The sequence below is a fragment of the Leptonychotes weddellii genome, chromosome 15 (genome assembly GCF_054177405.1).
Source record: "Leptonychotes weddellii isolate Sample4059 chromosome 15, ASM5417740v2, whole genome shotgun sequence".
NCBI lineage: Eukaryota > Metazoa > Chordata > Mammalia > Carnivora > Phocidae > Leptonychotes > Leptonychotes weddellii.
Window position 1 is genome coordinate 39,627,100 of NC_138383.1, and position 25,422 is coordinate 39,652,521.

The 25,422-nt window shown below is 40.8% G+C and overlaps 1 protein-coding gene across 7 annotated transcripts in view; it reads right to left on the reverse strand.

Moving 5' to 3' along the window:
* Positions 1-25,422, reverse strand: part of SMG6 (SMG6 nonsense mediated mRNA decay factor) — a 209,941-nt gene that overhangs the window by 84,896 nt on the left and 99,623 nt on the right. For 6 of the 7 annotated variants that reach the window (XR_014140698.1, XM_081806066.1, XM_081806067.1 and 3 more), the window contains one exon: positions 22,102-22,303. Coding sequence is in view for 6 of the 7 variants with exons in the window: in XM_081806066.1 (XP_081662192.1) it covers positions 22,102-22,303 (202 nt within the window). In the remaining variant the exon portion in view is untranslated. Of the gene's footprint in view, positions 1-9,884; positions 10,184-22,101; positions 22,304-25,422 lie in introns of those variants that run through there. The other variant, XM_081806068.1, reaches the window with a different exon arrangement.

Below are 25,422 nucleotides of genomic sequence, written 5' to 3' on the forward strand. Positions count from 1 at the left end.
CAGCCCATCCGAGACAAGCTTGGGCATCCAGGTGCATCCCTTATGAGCATTTACAAATGAAATGGCAAGCCCAAACAGTAAGCCTTTGCCTCTGGTCTCTGTTCTTCTGGTTTGTGCTTTGCTAGCAGTAAAAGCAGGGACTGATACACCATCTGAATGAGTCTAAGCATGCTTCTCCCACTGTCCGTGCTGGAGACCCTTTCCTCTCCTCAGGTTCACCCTAAAAAGGGTCTCCAAGCTAGTATGTGGGCTTGAGTGCCTTCAAAGCCATTAGTCACCACCCTTGCAGCCTCACTCCGAACTGCGAATGGGGCCACCCGTGACACAAAAACTCTGGCAAGATTAGAGGATAGCAAGAGCAGAAGAAACCACAATACGCCTGAGACTCCCAGGAGAACAATGACTAGTGCTGGTGGGAACAGACTGACAGACAGAGCAGACAGACTCTAACCAGGCCTCACTCTGTTTTCGATGCAACACAAATGTTTTCCATTAGAAGTTCCCTGCCCCACAAACACTCATACATGCGGCTATGAAATCCACATACTTAACTTCTGCTTTTCTGGCACTCTGACCCAACTACCTCTCCTGTTCCTCTGGAAGAGAGCAAAGTTGAGAGAAAAGAGATTCTAGTACCCTCAGCACAAAGGTAAGGGGAAGAGAATCAGAATCAGATGCATGCTTACTAAGTACTATCTAACATGAGTATGACTGAACAAGCTAAAGGGAAGAAGGGAGAAAACAAGGGTGTTTCTTTTGCCAAGAGAGAAACAAGTACTAAAGTTTGGCTCTACTTTCTAGTAAAGTCTGCAGCTGATCTTCATCAGGAGGTGTCGGTCGCCATTAAAAGCAAAACAGGCAAAAACCTCAGAAAACTCATTACAAAGCCTGCAAAATTCCAGTACTCAGAAAACAGAATATAGGCTGATCAGTAACCCATGTTTCAAACACTCTGAACCAGCCGAGTATCACAGCTGTGAGAAGCCGAACCAGGAATCTTTACAGCGTCAGCAACCATCCTCCCACCGTCTGTGGGACCCGGCCCAGGCTCATTTCTAATCACAGAGGTAGGGACATGTGGCTGTGTGGCTAATTAATCTCCTCCCTTAAAAAAAAGGAAGAAGAAAACTATAAATAAGTAAGAATTCAAAAGAACAATTAAAAAAAAAGAATGAACATTGAAAAGAAAGGAAAAAGTGAATTTTTAAAATGGCATGTAAGAAATAAAAGGAAATCCCCTATTCAGGCAGCTCTGGAGTTCCCTAATTGCACAAGAGCAAAGGACACCCCCCAATGTGGATGCCTTATTAAGCAATTGCTCAACCTACACGCATTGTGCAATTCCAACCCTCCAAAGCTTCTTGCTGCACATGTGCAAACCACGTTTTCCACTGCACTCTAGAATTAGGAACAGTTTCTCATTTTTCTCTTCTTCACTTTAGGGGGGCTGTGTGCATGAGGGAAAAAAAATCTACTGCTAGATAAGCATTCACTACAAATGAGGTTTTACATTATTTCATCTGGTTATTTCTGAGTTTACTCGTAGTTAAGAAACATTTGGATTTACTCTTAGGCAGCTAAAGATTCATTTTTCCTGTCACTGACAATAATGATATCACAAAAAATTGTCCACGAAAACATCGAACCTTCAAAAGCCTTTGTTCCAAGTGTTTGCTATTCTGGAATATCTGGAGTACTTAAAAGTAGCAGTCCCTACTTTGCAGCCAAAATTCCAGTGGAAGCCCGGGTAAATCACAGTGTGTCTTATTAATCACAAACCTTTCTTTTTAGAGAAATCTAGTTAAACAATCAACAAGAATGATTAATAGGTGTATACAAAGATGAAGAAAGCATGACAAGAAAACCCAAAGGTCATGCAGGAAAAGACAGATGTGACTTCAGAAAAATTTTAAGTTGTACACTGTAAAAAATATAAAGATTATAATACTAGCTACAAACCAGGAGACAATATTTGCAACATATAAAATAAAACTAACGGGGCGCCTGGGTGGCTCAGTCGGTTGAGCGGCTCCCTTCAGCTCAGGTCATGATCCCAGGGTCCTGGAATCAAGCCCTGCATCAGGCTCCCTGCTCGGCGGGAAGCCTGCTTCTCCCTCTCCCACTCCCCCTACTTGTTTTCCCTCTGTAGCTGTCTCTCTCTGTCAAATAAATAAATAAAATCTTAAAAAAATAAAATAAAACTACAGTGTTTACAAACTCCTACATATCAATAATATATAACAATATAAAAATGAGCAGGGCCATAAACATGCAAGTCAGAATGGAAGAAATATAAACAGACAGTAAATACACAGAAAGATCCTTTATTCCACTAGTAAGCAAATTCAAGTTAAAGTGAGATGCATTTTTTAACCCTGAAAATTAGCAGAAATTAAAAATATTGGTATAATATATAGTATTTGTAAAAGTATGAAGAAACAGACACTTGGATACCATCATGGGGGTGTAAACTGGTATAATCATCTCAGAGAGCAATTTGGCAGTATTTGCAAAAACAGTAAAATTTGTGTATCTTTTGATAAAGGAATTCCACTTGTAGCTATCTATTCTAAAAGAACAAGTCTTATAAATATACAAGGATTTAAGTACAAGAAAGTTCATTTTAGTACTGTATGTAATAATAAAAATTGGACATAACTAAACAGCACCTAAAAGACAGATAGTGGGAATGTATACTGGTGTAGCCAATATGGAAACCACTACAGAGGTTCCTCAAAAAATTAAAAATAGAACTATCATACAATCCAGCAATTCCACTTCTGGGTGTTCATCTCAAGAAAATGAAAATATCAATTTGAAGAGATACAAGCACCCTGTATGTTCACTGCAGCATTATTTACAACAGCTAAAATATGGAAGCAACCTAAGGATCCATCAGTAGATAAATGGATAAAGAAGGTGTGATGTATGTATACAATGGATTATCATCCAGCCATGTATAATGAAATCCTGCCATAGCGAAATGAGAGAAAGACAAATTACTGTATGATTTTACTTACATATGGAATCTAAAACAAAACAAATGAAAAACAAAACAGAAACAAACTCACAGATACAAGAAACAAACTGTTGGTTACCAGAGTGATGAGGGGTTGGGGGGAAGGTGTGTGAAACGGGTAAAGGGGATTAAGAGGTACAAACTTCCAGTTATTAAATAAATAAGTCACAGGGATGAAAGTACAGCATAGGGAATATAGTCAATAGTGTTGTAATAACTTTGTATGGTGAGAGATAAACTACACTTATCATGGGGATTTCACAATGTATAAAAATACCAAATCACTATGATGTACACCTGAAACTAAGAGGACACTGTGTGTCAGTTATACCTCAATAAAAAAAGATGGATGGGGCGCCTGGGTGGCTCAGTCGGTTAAGCGACTGCCTTCAGCTCAGGTCATGATCCTGGAGTCCTAGGATCGAGTCCCGCATCGGGCTCCCTGCTCAGCGGGGAGTCTGCTTCTCCGAGCTCTGACCCTCCCCCCTCTCATGCTCTCTCTATCTCATTCTCTCTCTCAAATAAATAAATAAAATCTTAAAAAAAAAAAAGATGGATAAATTATATCTATAACAATGGAATATGATGCAGCTTGAAAAAGACTGGTGTAGATTTATACATACTGATTCAGAAACAGTTGCAAGATGTGTATATATATATAAAGCTAAAAAAGAGTAATGTATACACAACATGCATTTTTATTAGAAAAGTTAATATTCTGTATATGTATGTCTGCAAGAATGGTTACCAGACTGTTATTAGCAGTTTTTGCCTGTTTTGCTTTTTAATGGCGACTGACACCTCCTGATGAAGATCAGCTGCAGACTTTACTAGAGTAAAGTAAAGGCAAATTTTGGAGGAGGGGCTGGTACTCTTACATTCTACAGTTCTATATGATTTTAGTATTTCAGATAGTAGATTACTTCTGTAATTAACAAATAAAGACAGTCTACCTTCTGTTTCTCAGCATGATGGAGTAGGTGGTACTGGACTAGTCCTCCCACCATAAACAGGTATAAAATATCTGAGGTAACTGTTTGTAGGCAGTGGACAACAGGCAATGCAAGACCGTGATTCCTAAAATACCAAACTCATTGAGAAATAGTTTTGTGGTTACCAGAGATGGGGGTAGGGAGAGGGCAAACTAGAGGAAGGTGGTCAAAAGGTGCCAAGTTCCTGTTATAAGACAAGTACTAGGGATGTAATATACAACACGATGACTACAGTTAACACTGCTGTATGATATATCACAAGAGATTTTTTTTCTTTGCTTTTTATTGCATCTGTATGAGATGATGGATGTTAACTAAACTCATTGTGGCAATAATTTTAAAATATATGTAAATCAAACCATTTTATTAAACATATACAATGATGTATGTCAATTATTTCTCAATACAACTGGGGAAAAACACTAGAAATATTTTCTTATGATTAAAGTTTGTTCCCCTTTCATGAGAGACAAAAAGACTGTGCTCTCTGAGAGAAGAGAAATTCATAAAACGAACCCATGATCACTCAGTCCTCTGCTTGGGGATAATTTTCCAACCATGACACTGAAAGCTGAGTCCCAAGGAAATTATGGTGCTCCTGTTGAGCAGAAGAGGCAGAGGCAGAATTTGAGGTAGCTGAAGGGGATGGAATCAGCAAGTAGGGAAATGGACAGGAAGAAGTTGTACAAAGAAAGGGCATAAAGTACATGTGAGAATCTTCAGTGAATAAGGGGATAAAGGCTGGAGCGTACATATGCAGCCAAGACCACCAGAGGCTGACCAAAAGGCAGCTGCTACAGGGCTGAGAGTGAAACAGAAAGAGATAGTAAAGATCCAGCAGTGGTGCGGAAAGCGCACTGCCTCAGGATGGGGGAGTTGGGAGTTCCAATACTGCTACAGTGAAGGTTTTAACACCTTGTTAACACCCCTTGGCAACCATCTGAGACTCCAGAGGAGCCACACCCTAGAGTGAGAGCTAATCTAAACTGCATTCAGAGATCCTAAAAACCCAGCCTAAAACAAAGTCTGCAGGGGAGACAGAGCTTGGAGGTTGACATGTTACTGGGGCTTGGGAAATATCCTAGGTTTCTACGTAGCTGCCCTCATAATACATAAAAACCAAGCCTACAGAAGTTCAAGATGATCAAGCAGAAATTTAACTGCCAGTTTTAAAAAAACAAACAAAAAGGTACTCTCCAGAGGAAGGTAACAAGATCCAGAATCTAACTAATGATCCAGTGTCCACTGACTGTAAACAAAAATCATTAGACACAAGAAACAGGAAAATGCAATCTACATTCAAGAGAAATCAAATGTGAAATGGCCCACATGTTGGGACTGACAGGCAAAGACCTTAAAAGCAGCTATTATAAATATATCCAAAATATTAATAAGAAAGATGTTCAAAGAATTAAAGGGAACTATAGCCTTAATGAGTAAACAAATAGGGAATATCAGCAGAGGAAAATAAATTATAAAAAAAGAATCAAGTAGCAATCCTTTTTTTTTTTTTTAAAGATTTTATCTATTTACTTGACAGAGAGAGACATAGCGAGAGAGGGAACACAAGCAGGGGGAGTGGGAGAGGGAGAAGCAGGCTCCCTGTGGAGCAGGGAGCCCGACGAGGGGCTCGATCCCAGGACCCTGGGATCATGACCCGAGCTGAAGGCAGACGCCCAACGACTGAGCCACCCAGGTGACCCTAGAAATTCTTTTTTAAAAAGATTTTATTTATTTTAGAGAGATTATTTGAAAGATATTCATTTATTTTAGAGAGAGAGAGATGGAGAGAGCATGCATGGGAAGGGGCAGAGAGGGGAGGGAGAGGGAGAGAATCTCAAGCAGACTCCGCTGAGTGCGGAGCCCTACGCAGGGCTCAATCCCACAACCCTGAGATCACAACCGGAGCTGAAACCAAGAGTCCAAGACTCAACTGACTGAGCCACTCAGGTGCCCCCCCAAGTAGAAATTCTTAAACTGAAAAGCAAAAGAGTGAAATAAAAAATTCACTGGATAAACATTATATTGAAAATGGCAAAGAAAGAGCCCATGAATGTAAAGACAGATTAGCAGAAACTAAGTTATCTGGGGGCACCTGGGTGGCTCAGTCAGTTGAGCGTCTGACTCTTGGTTTTGGCTCAGAAGGTGATCTCATGGGTCCTGGGATGGAGCCCTGAGCCGGCTCCACGCTCACCGGAAGTCTGCTTAGGATTCTCTCCCTCTCCTTCTTCCCCTCTTCCCACTCATGTATTCTCTCTCTCTCCCTCTCTCTAAAATAAATAAGTCTTAAAAAAAAAAATAGAAACTAAGTAATCTGAAGAGAGAAAATATTACTAAAGATAAACAGAGCCTCACTTATGTGTGGGACTATTTAAAAATGTCTAACATATATATAATTGGAATTCTGGAAAGAGAAGAGAGGGTAAGTAGGGTAGGAAAAAAAGAATAATCTCTGGAAGATATCCCAAATTTGATGAAAAACACCAACTTACAGAGCCAAAAGGGTCAGTGAACATCAAGCAGAATTAATGTAAAAAGAACTACACCTTTGCACATCCCAATCAAACTTCTGAAAACCACAGATAAAAAGAAAATATTCAAAGCAGACTCCCCCAAAAGATACATTATACAGAGAGGCATATGAATGCTGATTTCTCCTGAGAAAACAGTGGGTGCGAGATAATAAGAGAAACACATTTTGAAGATGCTGAAAGAAAAAAACTTCAATCCAGAATTCTATATCCAGTTTTTAAAAAAAATCTTTTAAAATCAAAGATAAAGGGGGGGTGGTGGGGAAAGAGACATTTTTAGATAAACAAAAGCTACAGGAATTTGTCACCAGCCACCTGCTGTGTCCTTTAGGCTCAAGAGAAATGATTATCATCTGGAAACTTAGATCTACTGAAAACAACGAAAAGCATGGAAAGCACCAGTAAATAAGTAGATAAATATAAAAGTTTGTATTTTCTTTTTGTTTGTAATTTACTTAAAAGATAACTATTTAATAGAAATAATAACAGGGTACGGTAGGGTTTATACCATATGAAAAGCCAAAGAGAAGACAAATGCACTAAACAAGAGGGAATGGGTAAATGGAATTACACTATTTTAAGATGATCACATTTGTAAAGCAGGAAACAGGAAGCATAGGTGTGAAGTGTAAAAAGGTACAATACTGACCTTAAAATACATTCTGAAAAGGTAAGGATGCAAATCATTTGCCCTAGAACAATTGGGAAAAAAATTTTTAAGGGTATAGTTAAGAAGGCAAAAACAAAGATTTCTTAAAACAGAAAAAGCACTAATCATAAAGGAAAATTTAAAAGACCCAAATTTCATCAAAATTAAAAAATTTGCTTTTCAAGATTCTGCCTTAAAAAAAATTTAAAAAGCTAGCCATACACTGAGAAAATATTCACAGGATACATATCTGACGAGGATTTGTATCCAGATTATATAAAGAACTTTCATCCACTCTATAAGAAAACATCAATATCCCAAATTTTGAAAATGGGCTGTGGATTTGGACATTTCCCAAATGAGGACCTATAAATTGCTAATAAACACAAGAAAAGATGCTCATCATTAATTACACAAATGCCAATAAAACTAAAATGAGACCACTTCACACTTTACTAGAATGGCTAAAATTCTAAAGACTAGAAATACCAAATGTTGGCAAGGATGTGTAACAACCAGAATTCTCAAGCATTGCTAGTGGGAATATAACATGGTGCAATCACTTTGGAAAATAGTTTGGTAGTTTCTTTAAAGTTAGCAATATACTTATCATATGACTGAGCAATGCTACTTCCAGCTATTTACCCCCAGAGAAATGAAAACATATGTCCTCAAAAAGACTTGTACATTAATGTTCACAGCATCTTTATTCAAAACAGCCAAAGAATAAAAACCCAAATGTCCAAACCCAAAGTGAATGGATAAACAGACTGTAATATATCCATATAATGGAATACTGCTCATCAATAAAAGGAATGAACCATGGAAAAACACAACAACATGCATCAATCTCACAGATACCATGCTGAGTGAAAGAACACACTGTATGATTCCACTTATATGAAATTCTAAAATAGGTAATACTAATCTATAGTAAGAATAATTAGGGGCAAAAAAAAAAAAAAAAAAAAAAAAAGAATAATTAGGGGCGCCTGGGTGGCTCAGTTGCTTCAGCATCTGCCTTTGGCTCAGGTCATGATCCTGGGGTTGAGCCTTACGTCGAGCTCCCTGCTCAGCAGGGAGTATGCTTCTCCCTCGCTCTCTCTGCACAACCCTCCCCCACCAGCCCCACTGGTGCTCTCTCTCGAATCAATCTTTTTTTTTTTTTAGGATTTTATTTATTTATTTGTCAAAGAGACAGAGAGAGAGCACAAGCAGGGGGAACGGCAGACAGAGGGAGAAGCAGGCTCCCTGCTGAGCGAGGAGCCCCATGCGGGATTCAATTCCAGGACCCTGGGACCATGACCTGGACCAAAGGCACATGCTTAACCAACTTAGCCACTCAGACGTCCCTAAATAAATAAAATCTTTAAAAAAAAAAAAAAAAAGAATAATTAGATCAGTAGTTGCCTAGGATGGGGAGCGGGACTGGGGAGATTAACTGCAAAGGGGAACTTGGGAACATTTTGGGGGATGGTAACATTATGTATCTTGATTGCGTGGTCATTACTCAGGTATATATATACCACCAATACATTCAAATGTAAGATTTTATTGTATGTAAATTATATACCAACAAGTTGATTAATAAAAGTAAAGGTATTAACTTTAAAATAGATTATTTTCAGATATCTAAAAGTATAAAGTAAAAACATAATATTCTTTTCCATATATGAGAATTACATTAAAGAAAATAAAGGGTGGGACAGGAAGTACGGAGGCAGACATTTGTGTCAATAGTTAAGTCCTCTCTCTAGGTAACATACTTCTTCCTCTTACCCATTTCAACTTTATTTTTTTTTAAGATTTTATTTATTTGAGAGACAGAGAAAGAGAGAGAGAGAGAGAGAGACCATCAGAGGGGGAATGGTCAGAGGGAGCAGCAGACTCCCCGCTGAGCAGGGAGCCCTATGTGGGGCTTGATCCTAGGACTCCAGGATCATGAGCTGAGCCAAAGGCAGTCGCTTAACTGACTGAGCCACCCCGGCACCCCTCAACTTTATTTTTTATTATGGCCCATATTTATTTAGTCTTGAGCCAAAGATGGTTTTTATGTATATCTGCAGATAGGCAGGCAAACTTCCATCACTCACCTTCAGGTTTTTATGTATCAGTTACCCCCATCAACCAATTCCATGAGTGCTTGCTCATCTCTAAGCAATCCTGCCTGCAAAGTCTGGAGCCCAAGGCATTGTCCTGATTTTTTGGTCCGTATACGTTGCACTATCAGTACACTTAGGATTTTTTTGCTCTTGGGCACACCTCCAAAATGATGTAGATCATCCTGTGCATAAATTCAGTCCTCTTAGAGCACTCTCAAGGGTTTCCCAAAAATAAGTTCGCTCTCCAAAGACTCATATTCTAGACACTCAGGTATCTTTGGGTTGCAGGGCATTCAAAGATGTGAAGAACATTCAACCGAGAGAGAAAGCAGCAGATAAATTCAATCTAAGCATCCATTCCCCTCATATGAACTTTTACTTCTTTGTTCATTCTCAAGAACCATTATGGGAGATCAGATAATCTCCCTAAAACAGGTCAAGAATTCCCAAGCTCGGGACACCTGGGTGGCTCAGTCAGTTCAGCATGTGCCTTCGGCTCAGGTCATGACCCCAGGGTCTTGGGACTGAGTCCCACATTGGGCTCCCTGCTCAGCGTGGAGCCTGCTTCTCCCTCTGCCTGCTCTGCCTGCCGTTCCTCCTGCTTGTGCTCTCTCTCTGACAAAATAAATAAATAAAATCTTTAAAAAAAAGAAAAAGAATTCCCAAGCTCCTGGTGCTAAATCAAGCTCCCAGTGAAAATAAAAGAACTGTCAAAGTTAAGAAGAGAACTGGAGGTTCTAAGAAATATTTGTTCAACCACTCTACTACTGTACTTATATTCAATTAAGAGTGTGTGCTTTAAACTTGGATTGCTTGGATTTGATTCCTTCATTCTTACCTGTGTCATCCTGGGCAAGTTCTTTCATAAAGTTCAAATTCCCATGGGGCTTCTGTGACATTTAAATGAGATAATGTAAACATTAAAACAGTACCTAGCACATGATAAACACTCATTAAAAGTCAGATGTTTTGCTCAGGGCCCTCTTGGGAAAAGAGATCCAGACATGTGATTCTTCATATATACTCTGGAAAAACATATATTTTAGCATTCTGAATATAACTTCTTTCTGAAGAGCTTAGAAACCTGTCTGGCAAACATGGAAGGCAAAGTATATGAACTCTTCGGTAATATGCCCTACATTCCAAAGTTAAAGACAGAATGAGGAAGACTATTTATACCAGAAATCTTTATTATTTTTACCTGAGCCAAAATCTTTGCCTGATGACTACAACCCTGGCAGCCACCAAATTCCTAAAACCAGTGGTTCTCAAAGTATGGAACCCAAACCATCAGCATCACCTGGGGACTTGTTAGAAATGCAATTTTTTCTGTCTCTCCCTCCCGAATAATCAAAAACCACTGGGGGATGGGCCCAGCAATCGGGTTTTTTAACAATGCCTCCAGGTGATTCTGATGAATGCTAAAGTATGAGAATTATTATCCTAGAGCAAAAAGAACACCTAGTCATTGACCTATGCATTGCATGAGCATAAAGATAACGGAATTCCACAAGGCCCCTTTGGGGAATTAGGTTTATAAATCAGGCAGTAACTGATAAATCTGAAAGTACTGGAGTAAACAGAAGTAGTAATCAGTAATTCTATAAATTTATAAACAATTAGTAAAGAGGTAAGAGAGAGCACAAAAAAGGTGAGGGAGGGCAACAGTGAGGTAGGCAGAGAGATATACACAATACAAACGGTCAGCGCCAAAGGGCCACTGGTGAAATGAATCATCAAACAAAGCGGCCCATCAAGGTATTTACTGCACTTCAAGTGAGAAGGGTGAAAAATTTTTTTATAACATTTGCTAGATAGAAACCAGAGGCCTTCTCAAAACACCACATAACTTTTATTAAGTTTATATCCGTACCAAGAGCTTCTTCCACTAAACAGGCAAAACAGAAAAGGAAAAGATACAGTTCACAGTTCATTTCTAAATATCTGGCTGGACATGGTTTTTCTTTAGATATCTATGGACTGATAGGGAAGTATGAGGAGGAGAAACTGACTCAAAGGGTGAAAACAAACAAAAGATCTTATCTAGCATGGTGACAAAGGAACATCCATGTTATTACCTAAAACATAGAATGTTGCACCCCTCCCAAGTTTTCAAAAGTTCTCATCTCATTTAATATAAAAATAAAACACCTCTTGTACAAAGGCAACCAAAGAAAATTTAAAAATTATTCATAAGTAGCCATCACAGGGGCACCTGGGTGGCTCAGTCGGTTAAGCATCTGACTCTTGACTTCAGCTCAGGTCATGATTTCAGGGTCCTGGGATCAAGCACTGCATCAGGTTCCACGCTCAGAGGGGAGTCTGCTTGAGATTCTCTCTCCCTCTGTCCCTCCCCCTGCTCATGCACGCACTCTCTCTCTAAAATAAATAAATCTTTAAAAAAATAAAAAAAAATCCATCACAAATCATTAAGAAAAAAATGGATGAGCATTCTAATAGTAAAATGGGCAACGAATACAAGGCAGTTTATAAGAAATGTAATAACAATAAGCACAAAAGCTTTTTTTTCTTTTAAGATTTATTTATTTGACAGAGAGAGACACAGAGAGAGAGGGAACACAAGCAGGGGAATTGGGAGAGGGAGAAGGAGGCTTCAAGCCGATCAGAGAGCTGGATGTGGGGCTCAATCCCAGGACCCTGGGATCATGACCTGTGCCGAAGGCAGATGTCTAACCAAATGAACCACCCAGGTGCCCCTCCAGTCATCTTTTTGATACTTTATTTCTTTTTCTTGTCTTACTGTACTGGCTAGGACCCCCAACATAAACTGAATGCAACTGGTAATTACCACCCATTTCTTGACCTGCTTGGTGGTTATATAGTTCCTCATTTTGTGACAGGTCTTTTTGTTTAATGCATTTCCATATGTACATTTCATAACTTAAAAAGTTAAAAAAGAAAAAGAAAGCAGCAAGAGAAGTAAACAATAAAGAGCCTGGCAAAATTCTCCAGTTTGGAAGGGTGTATTAGTTAACTATTGGTGCTGTAACAAATTACTACAAATTTATTGGCTTAAAAGAATTCAATTTACTATCTTACAGTTCGAAAGATCAGAAATCCTACAATCAAGGTGTTCACAGAGTGTTGTCAGTTTTGTCAGCTGACAAGGTGTTGATAGTGTTCTTGGAGCCTCTGTGGGAGGCTCTGTGCTTCCTTGTCTTTTTTAGCATCTAGAGGCCACCCGCATTCTTTGGCTCATGGTCCTTCCCCTTATCTTCAAGGCCAGCACATACTATCTCCAAATCTCTCTCACTGGGACCTCTAGTTCCATCATCACAGCTTTTTCTCACTCTTGACACTCCTGCCTTCTTATAAGGACCCTTGTGATTACTTTAATCACACCTGGGCAATCTAGGATCATCTTCCCATCTCAAGATCCTTCCTTAACTTAATCACATCTGCAAAGGCACCTTTGCCTTGCAAGGTAACATTCAACAGGTCTCAGGAGTTAAGATGTGGACCATCTTTAAGGGGCCATTATTCTGTCTACCACAAAGTGTGAGGACATAGGGCAGATGCAGAACACCACTCGGAAACTTTTTCATTGCTACAAATCAGTAGCAGTCACAATCAGCATTTCAGGGGTAAACTACCACACTAAATGGGAAGTGGCCAGGGGCACCTGGGTGGCAGGCACAGTTGGTTAAGTGTCCGACTCTTGGTTTCAGCTCAGGTCATGATCTCAGGGTTGTGAGACAGAGCCCCATGTTGGGCTCTGAGCTCAGTGCAGAGTCTGCTGGGGATTCTCTCTCCCTCTGGCCCTCCTCTTGTGCTCTCTCTCTCTCTCAAAATAAATAAATAAATCTTTAAATAAATTTTTAAATAAAGAGAAGTGGCCAGAGAGTAGAATTTCCTCTTGACACGGTAGGCCACAGCTCCAGTGAGGAGGTCGGAAATTGTCGTATCATTTATGTGAAATAGAGATCAGACACAGGAAACTAGCTCTGGTGTAGTAGCTCCACTATATACAGACTAGCAAATGTAGAAAATAAATTCATTTATTAAGATTGCTTACCACCTGGCCTCCTCCCCACTCCCTCCAGGGTTGTGACTTGGTAATACAAACTTATACCAGCTGTAGACTTGAGAAGGCGATTTTAAATAGTATTTGTAGACAAAGGAGGAATCCCATGAGAATCTACATAACCTATTTTGGAGCAGATATCAGACCTGAGGAAACCTTTCTTTGTTCAAAGAAATGTAACTGGCCAGAATCAGATGGTAGAAATCCAAGTTGGGGCCTATGAAAAAGGTCTGCAACATAAAAAAGGGAGAACACAGCACACAAAGAGATAGAGAAACAAAGCATATTTGCAGGGAGTGTGGGGAATGTCAAATGAAGAAGATAGTCTTAAAACTAAATTTTTAAAATCATAGACACTGTGAGGTATGATAAAAGAAAAAGAACAAAACAAAGACAGATAAAAGGGACCTGGATAAAAGGTGGGCAAAAATATATCGGTTCCAGGATAACATAGAGAAGTAATGTAAGGAAACATACAATACAATAGCAGACTTAAAAACTGAATTAGAAGCAGTAAAAGGTAAAATAAGCGTTCTAAAAATCTCAATCAATTCCAGAGAAGATAAACTTGAGAAGCTCTCTGACAATGCAGAGGCAAAGCAAAAAGAGATTAAAATGATGACAGAAAAAGAGATGTAGAACACTGTGAAGAAAAGAATAGAACAAACAGAACATTAACAATCAAGGACATAAGAGATGAAAACTTTTCTGGTCCAACATCTAAACAAATCCTCATATAATTTGAAATTCAAGATTACAAAAAGTTGTAAGTTACCCACTTTGGATCAAAAAAAGAGTTCGCCTTCAAAGGAAGAAAAGTCAGACTTTTCTCCAAGTTTTCCTAACCATTAATGCAACAGGATAATACCTATAGTTTTAAGGGGAAAAAAATGTTGACCTTAAGCTAAGTTGCCATTCATATGCAAGGGCAAAATAAGAACAATTTCAAAATGCAAGTGTTCAGAAGTAGTCATGAAGAATGTCCTTGGTGGATCATTCAATGAAAAGAGCAAAGTAAGGAAAAGAATGTATACCACACTATCATTTTGATCATTTAGGTATATACATGTATAAACATGTTTCAGTCAGTATAGAAGTAGTCTAAAAAGGTAAGTATCAAATTGTTAACAGCAGTTACTCCTGGCGGGTGGTTTTTGACTGTATGTATTCTTGTGAATTATTTGATTCTTTCGCATGAGTATGTATATTACTACTATGTTTTATAAAAGTCACTTTAATTTTTTTTTAAGATTTTATTTATTTTTTGACAGAGAGAGACACAGTGAGAGAGGGAACACAAGCAAGGGGAGTGGGAGAGGGAGAAGCAGGCTTCCCACAGAGCAAGGAGCCCGATGCAGGGCTCGATCCCAGGACCCTGGGATCATGACCTGAGCCGAAGGCAGACGCTTAACGACTGAGCCACCCAGGCGCCCCTAAAAGTCACTTTAATTTTTTAAAAGGCATCCATGTCATCTTTGATGAAAATATTCTTCAGTGTTGGATGTGAATAACAGATGAATCAAAGGACATAATAAAAATGGGAAAGCCGGGACGCCTGGGTAGCTCAGTGGGTTAAGCGTCTGCCTTCGGCTCAGGTCATGGTCCCAGGGTCCTGGGATCGAGTCCCATATCGGGCTCCCTGCTCAATGGGGAGTCTGCTTCTCTTTCTGTCTGCTGCTCCCCCTGCTTGTGCTCTCTCTCTCTGACAAACAAATAACAATCTTAAAAAAAAAAAAAAAAAATGTGAAAGCCATAGAGTATGATGGTGAGCACTGAAAACACTTAATATAAAATTAATTCTAAATAATTATTGTAAATTTAGAAACAACATGCAATTGTGTGAAAAAGAAAATATATATTGTAAGCAGTCCTAATTTTATATCTTAAATCTGAGTCTATAGTTTTGGCTTTTTTTCTATTCTTGATGTTCATACTTTGAGAATAGAGGATCAACGTATGTTTTTTAATAAATTAGTCACTGGTAGGACTTAAGTATTTTCCAGACCACCAAAGAACAAAGGCAATATTTCCCCCAAAACTACATGTATGTGTGTACATACATACACATATGTATGTATGCATGTGCACACGTATACATATATATATATAGTATGTATATCTTATACACTATATATATATAAGTATATAAAAAACATAAAACAAGAACAAAGCATATCCTGTATGGTCTAATTTTATGAAAAGAAAAGAATAAGTATACACATATAGCATGGGGGGAAAGACTGGAAGGACATAAACTATGCTATTAACACTGGTTAATTTTAGGTGGTAGTTTGCAGGTGATTTTTATTTTTTGTGATTTTCTATATTTTCCATTTAAAACATTTTGGGGGTAATTACGTATACAACAAACAACACTCCAAAAATGTCATTTAACAAATAAATAAGCAGACAAGCCAGGAGTTCCAAAAGTTGGACAATTTAAGCCCCATCTTTAACCTCAACAACTATTTAAGAATGGCAAAGTTTCCTAGGATCCTACATCCAGACAGAAAGCAAAGATGCCTATAAGAATGAATGGGATATGATGACTTAAAACACTGACTTATATAATGTGACTTACAGTAGCGGCCCCACCATTGTATTGCAAAGTTCTTCACTTAGTTCTTGGTCAGACAATATGGAGAGGAAGACAAAGAAAACTACAAAAAAAAGTCTTCCTGGGGATGCTAGAATAAGCACTGCTTACATCTATTTATGACATAAATGCATTAGTACCATTAAATAACTAGAGCTTTAGAAAAGTTCTTTAGAGCTTAAGGAAAGACTATATATAGGTCCTTGGTTAGTATCACCTAGAGCTATATAGTCACATGCACAGATTTTGAAGACGGTAATTAAGCTTTTTTTTACATTGACTAAGGCACAACATGAACTGAACATCTTTCTCCTGAAACAGTTTCCTTTTCATCATTTGTCCTGTGTATAGGGTTGTTGGGGTTTCAATGAGAAAATGCAGTGCCTGGAACACGATTAGTGACTGCAAGAGCTTAACTCCATTATTATTACAGTCCAATTACTTTTTCAATCACTTATGCACTATAATGTGGCAAAAAAGACACGGAATTTTATTTGTTTTGCTTCCTTTCAGGATGGCTCTATTTTAACCACAAGTTATTATAGAAAATTTCATACATATACAAAAGTAGAATACTATAATGAACTTAACCCACCCATTATTCAGATGTAATAATGATCAATATTGGCCTTTTTTTCATTCATACTTCTATTCACAAATTATTTTGAAGCAAATCCTAGACATCAAATCATTAGAACATGAGGGGTTTAAAAATTTATTTTTTAATTTTTCTTAAGTAAACCCTATGCCCAACACCAGGCTCGAACTCATGACCTTGAGATCAAGAGTTGCATGCCTGGGGCACCTGAGTGGCTCAGTTGGTTAAGCGTCTGACTCTTGATTTCAGCTCAAGTCATGATCTCAGGGTCATGAGTTCGATTCCTGCATTGATCACTGAGTCAGGCTCCATGTTCAGCAGGGAGTCTGCTTGAAATTCTCTCTCTTCCTCTCCCTCTGCCACTCCTCCCCTCCCTCTCTGGAAGGAAGGAAGGAAGGAAAGAATTAAAGAATGAATGAATCAATCAATGCTATACCAACTGAGCCAGCCAGGAGTCCCAGAACATGAGGTTTTAAAGTACTACAGAAAAGGAAGGGTTCTAATCCTATACTTCCTGACGAGCTACATGACCTTGGGTAAGTAAATCACTTAACCTTCTGAATTTAGATGTCCAGCAGCCACACAATGAACCTAAGATCACTTTCTTTGCCCTGGCTTGCTCTAATTGGTTTCAACATCTGTGATGCTTCTCTCAGAATGTAACCAGCTCCACTCTATTGCTGTACTCTTTATTTTTCTTCTGGATAATTCCAATAGCAACCTGTTTTCTTACCTCTTGTTGATCATATACCCAGGTTTTTTTTTTTTTTACCTTTTTTTTTTTAAGCTGAATACTAGTCCTGCAAGATGTTCAATAAATCAAAAAGATCAAGGGTGAAGCAAGTTTGGGAAAGACTGCAAAGGCTATTCTCACAGTATACTATATTAAAAGCTCTAGTAAGTCTTGCAGTATTGGATTCTGTTTAACATTACTTTTTTTTTTATTTTTAGAGAGAGAGATCGAGTGAGCACGCATGAGTGGGGGGGAGGGGTAGAATGAGAGGGGAAGAGAGAGAAAAGCAGACTCCCCACTGAGCAGGGAGCTCAGTGATGCAGGGCTCAATCTCACGACCCTGAGATCATGACCTGAGCTGAAATCAAGAGAAGGATGCCCAGCCAACTGAGCCACCCAGGCATCCCTACTTAACATTAACATAACTTATATAATCACGAAACTCTTTTTCTTTCACCTAACAATTAAGAACCTATTAAACTAGAGTTCCATAGAACATGCTCAGGAAATACAATGATATGTTAATGCCAAATCAGTGCTCCTTAAGCAATGCCTTCATTGGAATACTACCAGCTCAACAAGATTTCAAGAGTTCCTCCTTAATTACAGGTTCAAATTAACTTACATTGCTTCTCACGTTTGTACATGCCACAAACTGCCTCCCAACTACGATGTTTGCCTTACAAGTCTGGATCTCTCTTGTTGTGTGTGCAAGACAGTGTAATACAGACATGCTCAGTAAATGCCTGTTGAATGGGCATCAAGGTGGGACCAAACATGTGACCAATCTGGACCAGCACTGAAATTGCACATGTTGCTGTTACTGACAAGTCCTTGACATATTTTATACTTCTTGGTACTGAACACTAAAAGCTGGAGAAAATACCTATCTTTTTCAGATTTCTAAAAGGCCAAAGTTCCTAAAGATTCTCCCTGACAGGTCCATACTAATATTCTAGGTCAGCCATGGAGATGACCCATAGGATTTTATCATCATTTTTTCACTCTTCTCTTGAACCTCAGTCACCTCTTTCAAAAATAACAACAACAGGGGCACCCGGGTGGCTCAGTCGTTAAGCGTCTGCCTTCGGCTCAGGTCGTGATCCCAGGGTCCTGGGATCGAGCCCCACATCCGGCTCCCTGCTCGGCAGGGAGCCTGCTTCTCCCTCTCCCACTCCCCCTGCTTGTGTTCCCTCTCTCGCTGTGTCTCTCTGCCAAATAAATAAAATCTTAAAAAAAAAAAAAAATAACAACAACAACAACAAAAGAACAAACCTACTTGGCAGGCTTATTGGGAGAACTTAATTAAATACTATATAGAAGTACCTAATCCAGGGACCAGTACATGACAGATATTGAAGAGATGTTATTTTTCTCTGCAATGGAGAATAAAGCAGAATAAAAAGAAAAGGAAGGAAACATGTTATACAGAGTAGCTAGGGAAGACCCTTCTAACAAGGTGACATTTAGAAGGGAGAGAGCCACACAGCTCTCTGGGGACACAGTGTTCTAGGTTAAGGGGGAAGCAAGTGCAAAGACCCTCAGACATGAGTGCTTGGCTTGTGTGAAGAACAGCAAGGATGCAAATGTGACTAGGGCATATTGGGTAGGAGGAGAGCAGTAGGGGCTGAGGTCAGAGTTAAGGGCGGGTAGAGGTGGTGTCATATCACTGAGAGTGTTGCAGGATGTTGTTAAAACTTTGGCTGTTGTTAAAACTTTGGCTTTTACTCTAAGTGAGAGAAGCAGCCATCAGAAGGTTCTGAAAAAGAAGTGACATGATCTTATTGATGTTTTAAAAAGATCATTCCACTTGTGCTGAAAACAGACTGGGGAGTAGGAGGAAGGAGGAACCAGAGAAACCAGTCAGAAGGCATGCAATGAGATGATCCAGGGTGGGGTGGTAAGAAGGAGTTGTATCTGCATTTATTTTGAAGGTAAAGAAGACATGAACAGCTGATGAATTAGATATGAAGGTGTGAGAAAAAGAGAGTAGCCAAGAATAACCCCAAGAATTTTGATATAAGCTACCCGAAGTCAAAGCTGCTATCTACCAAGATGGGAAGAACAAAGAAAGACCAGGTTTAGGGGAGAATATGGATCTGGAGATGTTAGGTTTGACATACCTATCTCACGGTCCTCGAGGTGGAGACCTACCTTAGTCTCGAGCTGCCATGAGCTGCAGCTGCCCTGGGGTAGCCTGTGAACCAGCACTATAGGCTGAGGGCATGGGCTGCTGGCTCTGTATTCTTCTCTGGCCACATCATATACTTATCATATGCTGCAGCGTACCATATGCCGTATCACATACACGTATCATACTGACACTACCGCTGGGAGAGCTGATGAGGAGACAGGGGTTAGGAAGTGTGAAGCTGGTCAGGACTCCTTCCTTGTTCTGTACCAAAAGGCAACTAAGCCAGTAGCTGACTCCCGGAAGTACCCTCCAGAGTCAAACTCACCTTGCGGTCACAGAGGAACAGTACTAGGATCCCCTGGCCCAAGCCATGCTTATCCAGTTTCTCTTCTAACTGACCATTTTCCACAACATGTAAACACTGTATGAGTTATCCTCAGCCTCACATACTGTAATTCCCCATTATTATCCCCTTCTGACACTAGAAGAGCAGGATTTCACTCCAACTTTTCATTGGAAAAACATAAAATGAGTATTCCTCTTAGGAGAGAGAGGCTCTCACATTCCCAAGATCCCTATTAGTCATTAAACACATCCAAAGAGGAAGAGTTTTTGATAAGTCAATATGTTTAACCAAGGGGAATCTATGCAAAAATTCTGCTATAAGGAATTACATCACTGTTTACAGTAGTGCAAAAATTGAGAATAGTCCCTTGGTTCAATAAAGCAAAGACTTGTTAAAGAAATCTTGGCATAAAAAAGAATACAAAGTGATAATCAAAAATTATTCCATATAGGATGCCGGGGTGGCTCAGTCGGTTAAGCATCCGAATCTAGATTTTGGTTCAGGTCATGATCTCAGGGTCCTGAGATCGAGCCCCATGTTGGGCTCCGTGCTTGGCATGGAGTCTGCTTGAGATTCTATTTCCCTCTCCGTCTGCCCCTCCCACTTGTTCTCCTCTCTCTATCTCAAATAAATAAATAAATAAATAAATAAATAAATAAATATCTTTTAAAAAAAATGATTCCATATAAGAATACATTAAAAAAGCAGATTGCAGTCTGTATAATGACTCTCAGTTTTATATTTAAAAAAGTGTGTATACCAGTAGTTAAATATGATTATGATTAGCAAAAATAACAGTGATGTTACCACTAGATAAAAGGACTGTGGCTAAATTTTTTTTTTTACTTGTCTAATGAACATATTAACTCTTTTCTACTAAGAACAAGTTTAAACATTTTAAATCTTCAATACAGCAATATTTTTTATTCAATACAATCTCTTTCATATTTGCAGTTTATGGCTGGGATTTAGTTTTTACTATCTGACATTTTTTTTAAAAAACATCTACCTGGGGGGGGCGCCTGGGTGGCTCAGTTGGTTGGGCGACTGCCTTCGGCTCAGGTCATGGTCCTGGAGTCCCGGGATCAAGTCCCGCATCGGGCTACCTGCTTAGCAGGGAGTCTGCTTCTCCCTCTGACCCTACCCCCTCTCATGTGCTCTCTCTCTCTCTCATTCTCTCTCTCAAATAAATAAATAAAAATCTTAAAAAAAAAAACAAAAAAACAAAAAACATCTACCTGGGGCGCCTGGGTGGCTCAGTTAATTAGACGGCTGGCTCTTGATTTCAGCTCAGGTCATGATCTCAGGGTCCTGGGATCAAGCCCTGTGTTCAGTTTTGTGCTCAGCGGGAGTCTACGTGAGCATTCTCTCTCCCTCTCCCTCTGCCTCTGCCCCTTCCCCCTGCTAGCACGTGCTCTCTCTCTCACTAAAACATATAAATAAATCTTAAAAAAAAAAAAAAGCCATCTACCTATGCCTGTCTATATACTTCATCTAGGTCAAAAGGCTTCCACCTAAGAAGCCATTTGTGGCCTCTTCCCCAAAGACCTCCCCAGGGGATATGATGTTAACAGCTCCACAGAGACGTCAGACACAGGGTTCCCCAGCTCAGCACAGGAGACTTTGTTCCCGGGGTGTGTGGGTGCTACTTCCCCACCCTAGCAACTGCTACATGGGAACATGAAGCAGAGCAGACTGCCCTACCCTCCACACCTGGCCAAAGACCCAACTGTTAAGCAGAGACTAAGAGTTCCACAGTCCCCACCAGGGCAACAGGCAACGAGCTTTGTTTTCTATAAACAGACCAGAAAAACGTTCAGGTTAAAACACAGTCCTTAGAGGAAGAAAAATAGAAACCAGGCAGCGGGGAATGCTTCATATTCCTAAAAGCTTTTTTTGTAAGTTAACACATGGTGTCTGCTTCTCTCTAGTCACCTATTTATCACTCTCCTCCTCAGAGAAGGGAAAAAGCCCTGGCTGTTTTCCTAGCGCAGAGTTTTGTGGCTGGGGGGAAGGAGGAGAGGGGGGAGGAAGGAGGGTGCTTCAAGCATGATGCAAACCATTTGGAGCTGAGGGAGAGCGCTGCCAACACAAGCTGCACTATTTAAACAAGTGAGGAAATGATCGTATACACAACATGCCAGCGAGCACACACACACACCAAAGGAAGTCGAGAGGGCTTTTTTTCAGGACACAGAGCTGGATGTCAGCGGCTAAAAGGTCGATATTTTCCCTTAACACCCTTCTCAATGACTTAATCATGTTCCGTTTGCACAGAAAACTTCCCAAGAATAAAAAAAGTCTGGAGAATTAAGAGGAGGGGTGAATGGGGAGGGATGTTTGGCCTGGGGCTGACCTTATCCGAGGTTTTCTCCACGTAGCAGGGGTCCTGAGGGGCAGCCAGCAAGGGGACAAAGCCCGAGAGAAGCCGATCCTCTTCCAGGATAAGAAGGGTGAGGTCATCGTCCGGGTCCTTGTACAGTGGCACCTCAGACTGATTCACCGCAGTCAATATGTTACAGAAATCAGCCAGCATCGACCACACATCCATAGCAACCCTGTGAGAAATAAGGTCAGAAAGAAGAACAGCTCTAAAGAGGGACCAGTTAAAGTATTTTAAGTTCTTGTGAGAAGGGAGGTAATGGTGGCAAATGTTATCTATGGTTGGCAACTGCCAGAAAATCTTACCCAAAAAGCTAGGGTACAAAACTGCATCCATGGCAGCAATCTGGTGGGCAAGTGTCCATCTATGCAAAGTTGAAATTGATTAGGGGGAGTTTTTTAAATCCTAACCAGAGAGGAAAAGGAATTTAGAGAATCAGTTGCCTAATGCAGGTCCTGTCACCTTTCCAGACAGTGTGCCTGAGACACTTACTCAAACACTCTAGACACCCAGTGCCTGAGGCAGCTCCCAGAATTCCCCCACTTCTGTCCAGCCAAGTATATGCCACAAGATAGCAACAAAGCGCCAATCTCCCCTCCTCCCATACAGTGAGAGGGGCCAGTCACACAATGAAGCCATGAAGAGAGTCATGTGGGGTTTTTTCCCTTTATGATGCTTTAGAAATCTCTTCCTACATCTAAGTAGGAAAACAAACACAAATAGGTGAAGGGGATTAAGACTACATTTGTCATGATGAGCACCAAGTAACGTATAGAACTGCTGAATCACTATATTGTACACCTGAGACTAATATAATATTGTATGTTAACTATACTGGAATTAAACACCCCCCCCGCAACTAAAAAACCTCATTCCTGGCCTGCCAAGATCATCCCAGAACAGTAAAGCTTCCCATGCATCTCAGCAGATGGACCCGTCTCAGTGCTCCCTTGGCCAGCCCACTCCCTCTCCTTTCTCTCATTTGTGGAAGGTTAGATACAGGGTGACCAACCATTCTGGTTTGCCTGGGACTGTCCCAGCTTTTGTACCTATGGATGCTATGTCGTACTTCAAAAGGAGTGACTTGCACAGGAGAATTACAAAGAAAAGCTTTACAATTAGGGTCAAGAGGTGGAGCGGCAAGAGGCAAGAAGCAAAGAGCTCCGAATGAGCTCCATCCTGGGATCTTCCCAGAGGAGCTACTGCGCATGAGCCAAATCTGCTAGGGAGGGGCCTCGGCCTTAAGCAATCTGTTTCTCCAGCAGTCTAGGAGCCTTTGGGAGATGGCAGAAAAAAGGGCATTCAAGGGACATGCCACTGAAGGTGATGCTGGGGGAGAAAGTGGAGCAGGAGTGTGGGGACTCTCTGACTGGCTCCAGGTGGAAGGAGCCTGCACTGGTTTATTTACTGTAATCACTACACTAGGCAAAGGCAATGAAATGAAACATCTTGTTTTCAAGAGTGTCCTGGGAACCAGGCGGAACACAGCCCCATTAATCACACAATGGCACATAATCAACACACGTGTACTGCAGAAGTAACTTGCTTCACAGGCTTTGCCCGGGAAAGAGAACATGTTTGGGAAGAATCACCGGAGGGATGAGAGTTTTCTAAAGCCTTCTCTCTGCACAGACACCGACAACCAGACTCATTCACAAAGCTCCATCTTTTGGCTCAGCTGAGTTTGGCTGTCAGAAATGTTTAAATATGGAAAAAAATAAACAGTTGCAACACGTTTCTGTGCAGAGATCTGCCTGAGCCCCTTTGTGATGTAATGGGAAACGCGGCATTCAGGCTACCAGCTGTAGAATAAACAGAACTTCGAGGGTTAAAAGGAACTGAACTTTCCACGACCCCATCTGCAGAGAAGAAAATAATAAGAGGAATGATGCACTGCCCCACAGCTCTGATAGTTTATCCTCCGGTCCCGGCTGCAGAGACAAGCACCGGATGTGATAGGGCTGCTCAGGGCCGCCTCCGAGGTTAGCGCTGCCCATGGGAGACGCACAGGGAGGCTCTTCCAGCTCCCCACTTCCTCCCCCAGTGCCCTGCTGGCCACTTGAGCCCACTGCCTGAGTCCAATCCCACAGCGCTGGTGAGCTCTGGCCAACAGGCAGTGCTCGGCTGCAGAGCAGCAATTTGGAAAATAAACAGGAAAGACGACAGTGAGAAGGAAGAAGGTGAAAAGTCTCCCAGCTGAATTCTTGGCTTAGGGACCTTGGTTGGTGCTGTGCAGGTCAAGGACCTGACTGCTTTGGGCGTAGTTGGGGGTGGGGAGGTGTGGGCAGCAGCATCCCCAGTCAGGGAGAGGCAGCAGAAAATTACCCACGGCTTTAACAGTGGGAGGCCCCACATCCCTCTCTCATCCTCCCACCCCTACCATCTTGGATCCAAGACGAAGAAATATGTGGTACCATGTGGTTCTCATTACCATGCTCCCCTGTCCCCTAAGGCTCAGATAAACCCAAACTGACTCCCCCCAGAGACTGCTGGCCACCACTAGGGACCCCTGTCCACAGCTGCCTTTTGCCCATTACCACCTACCTTGTGCCAAAACCTTAAGACTCACTGCAAAAATGGAGTGGATTAGAGTTCCTACCCCAGTGATGGTTTGTAAGATAGCAGCTGGTGCCAAAAGACATAGGAAGTATCCTGAGTTCCCAACTGAGAAATATAAAGGGGCCCAAGGGCCACGCTACACTAACCAGAACCAAGGGATTACACAAAATGTTTCAATGAAAGGTCACTTCTGCCCTGATCCATTCAGACTGGTCTTGTGATTGAACTCTGATTCTAAGTAGTTGCTTTCTTCTGGTATCTTAGTGGGACTGCCGGAGTTAACTTCATCAGTTACCTCCTCTCCCAATGAGCACCACGGACACGAACACAGTAATTAGGCACCCACGCACCATGCCATACCGTGGCTCTCCACAGAGGGAGGGGAAGGGAAGTGTCAGGAAACTAGTACTAAAAAGAAGAGGTACTTAGAAAAATTAGGTGAGGGGGCGCCTGGGTGGCTCAGTCTTTTTTTTTTTTTTTTTTTTTTACGGTGGCTCAGTCTTAAGGTTAAGCATCCACTCTTGGGTATTGGCTCAGGTCATGATCTCAGGGTTGTGAGACTGAGTCCCACATCAGCTCTGCACTCAGCGGGGAGTCTGCTGGAGATTCTCTCCCTCTGCCCCTCTCCACCCTCGCATGCACTCACACTCTTTCAAATCAATCAATCAAGAAAACAAAAACAAAACTAGGCGAGATGCCTGACCTCTCAAGCTAAGGATGAGGTAATTCCTGGAA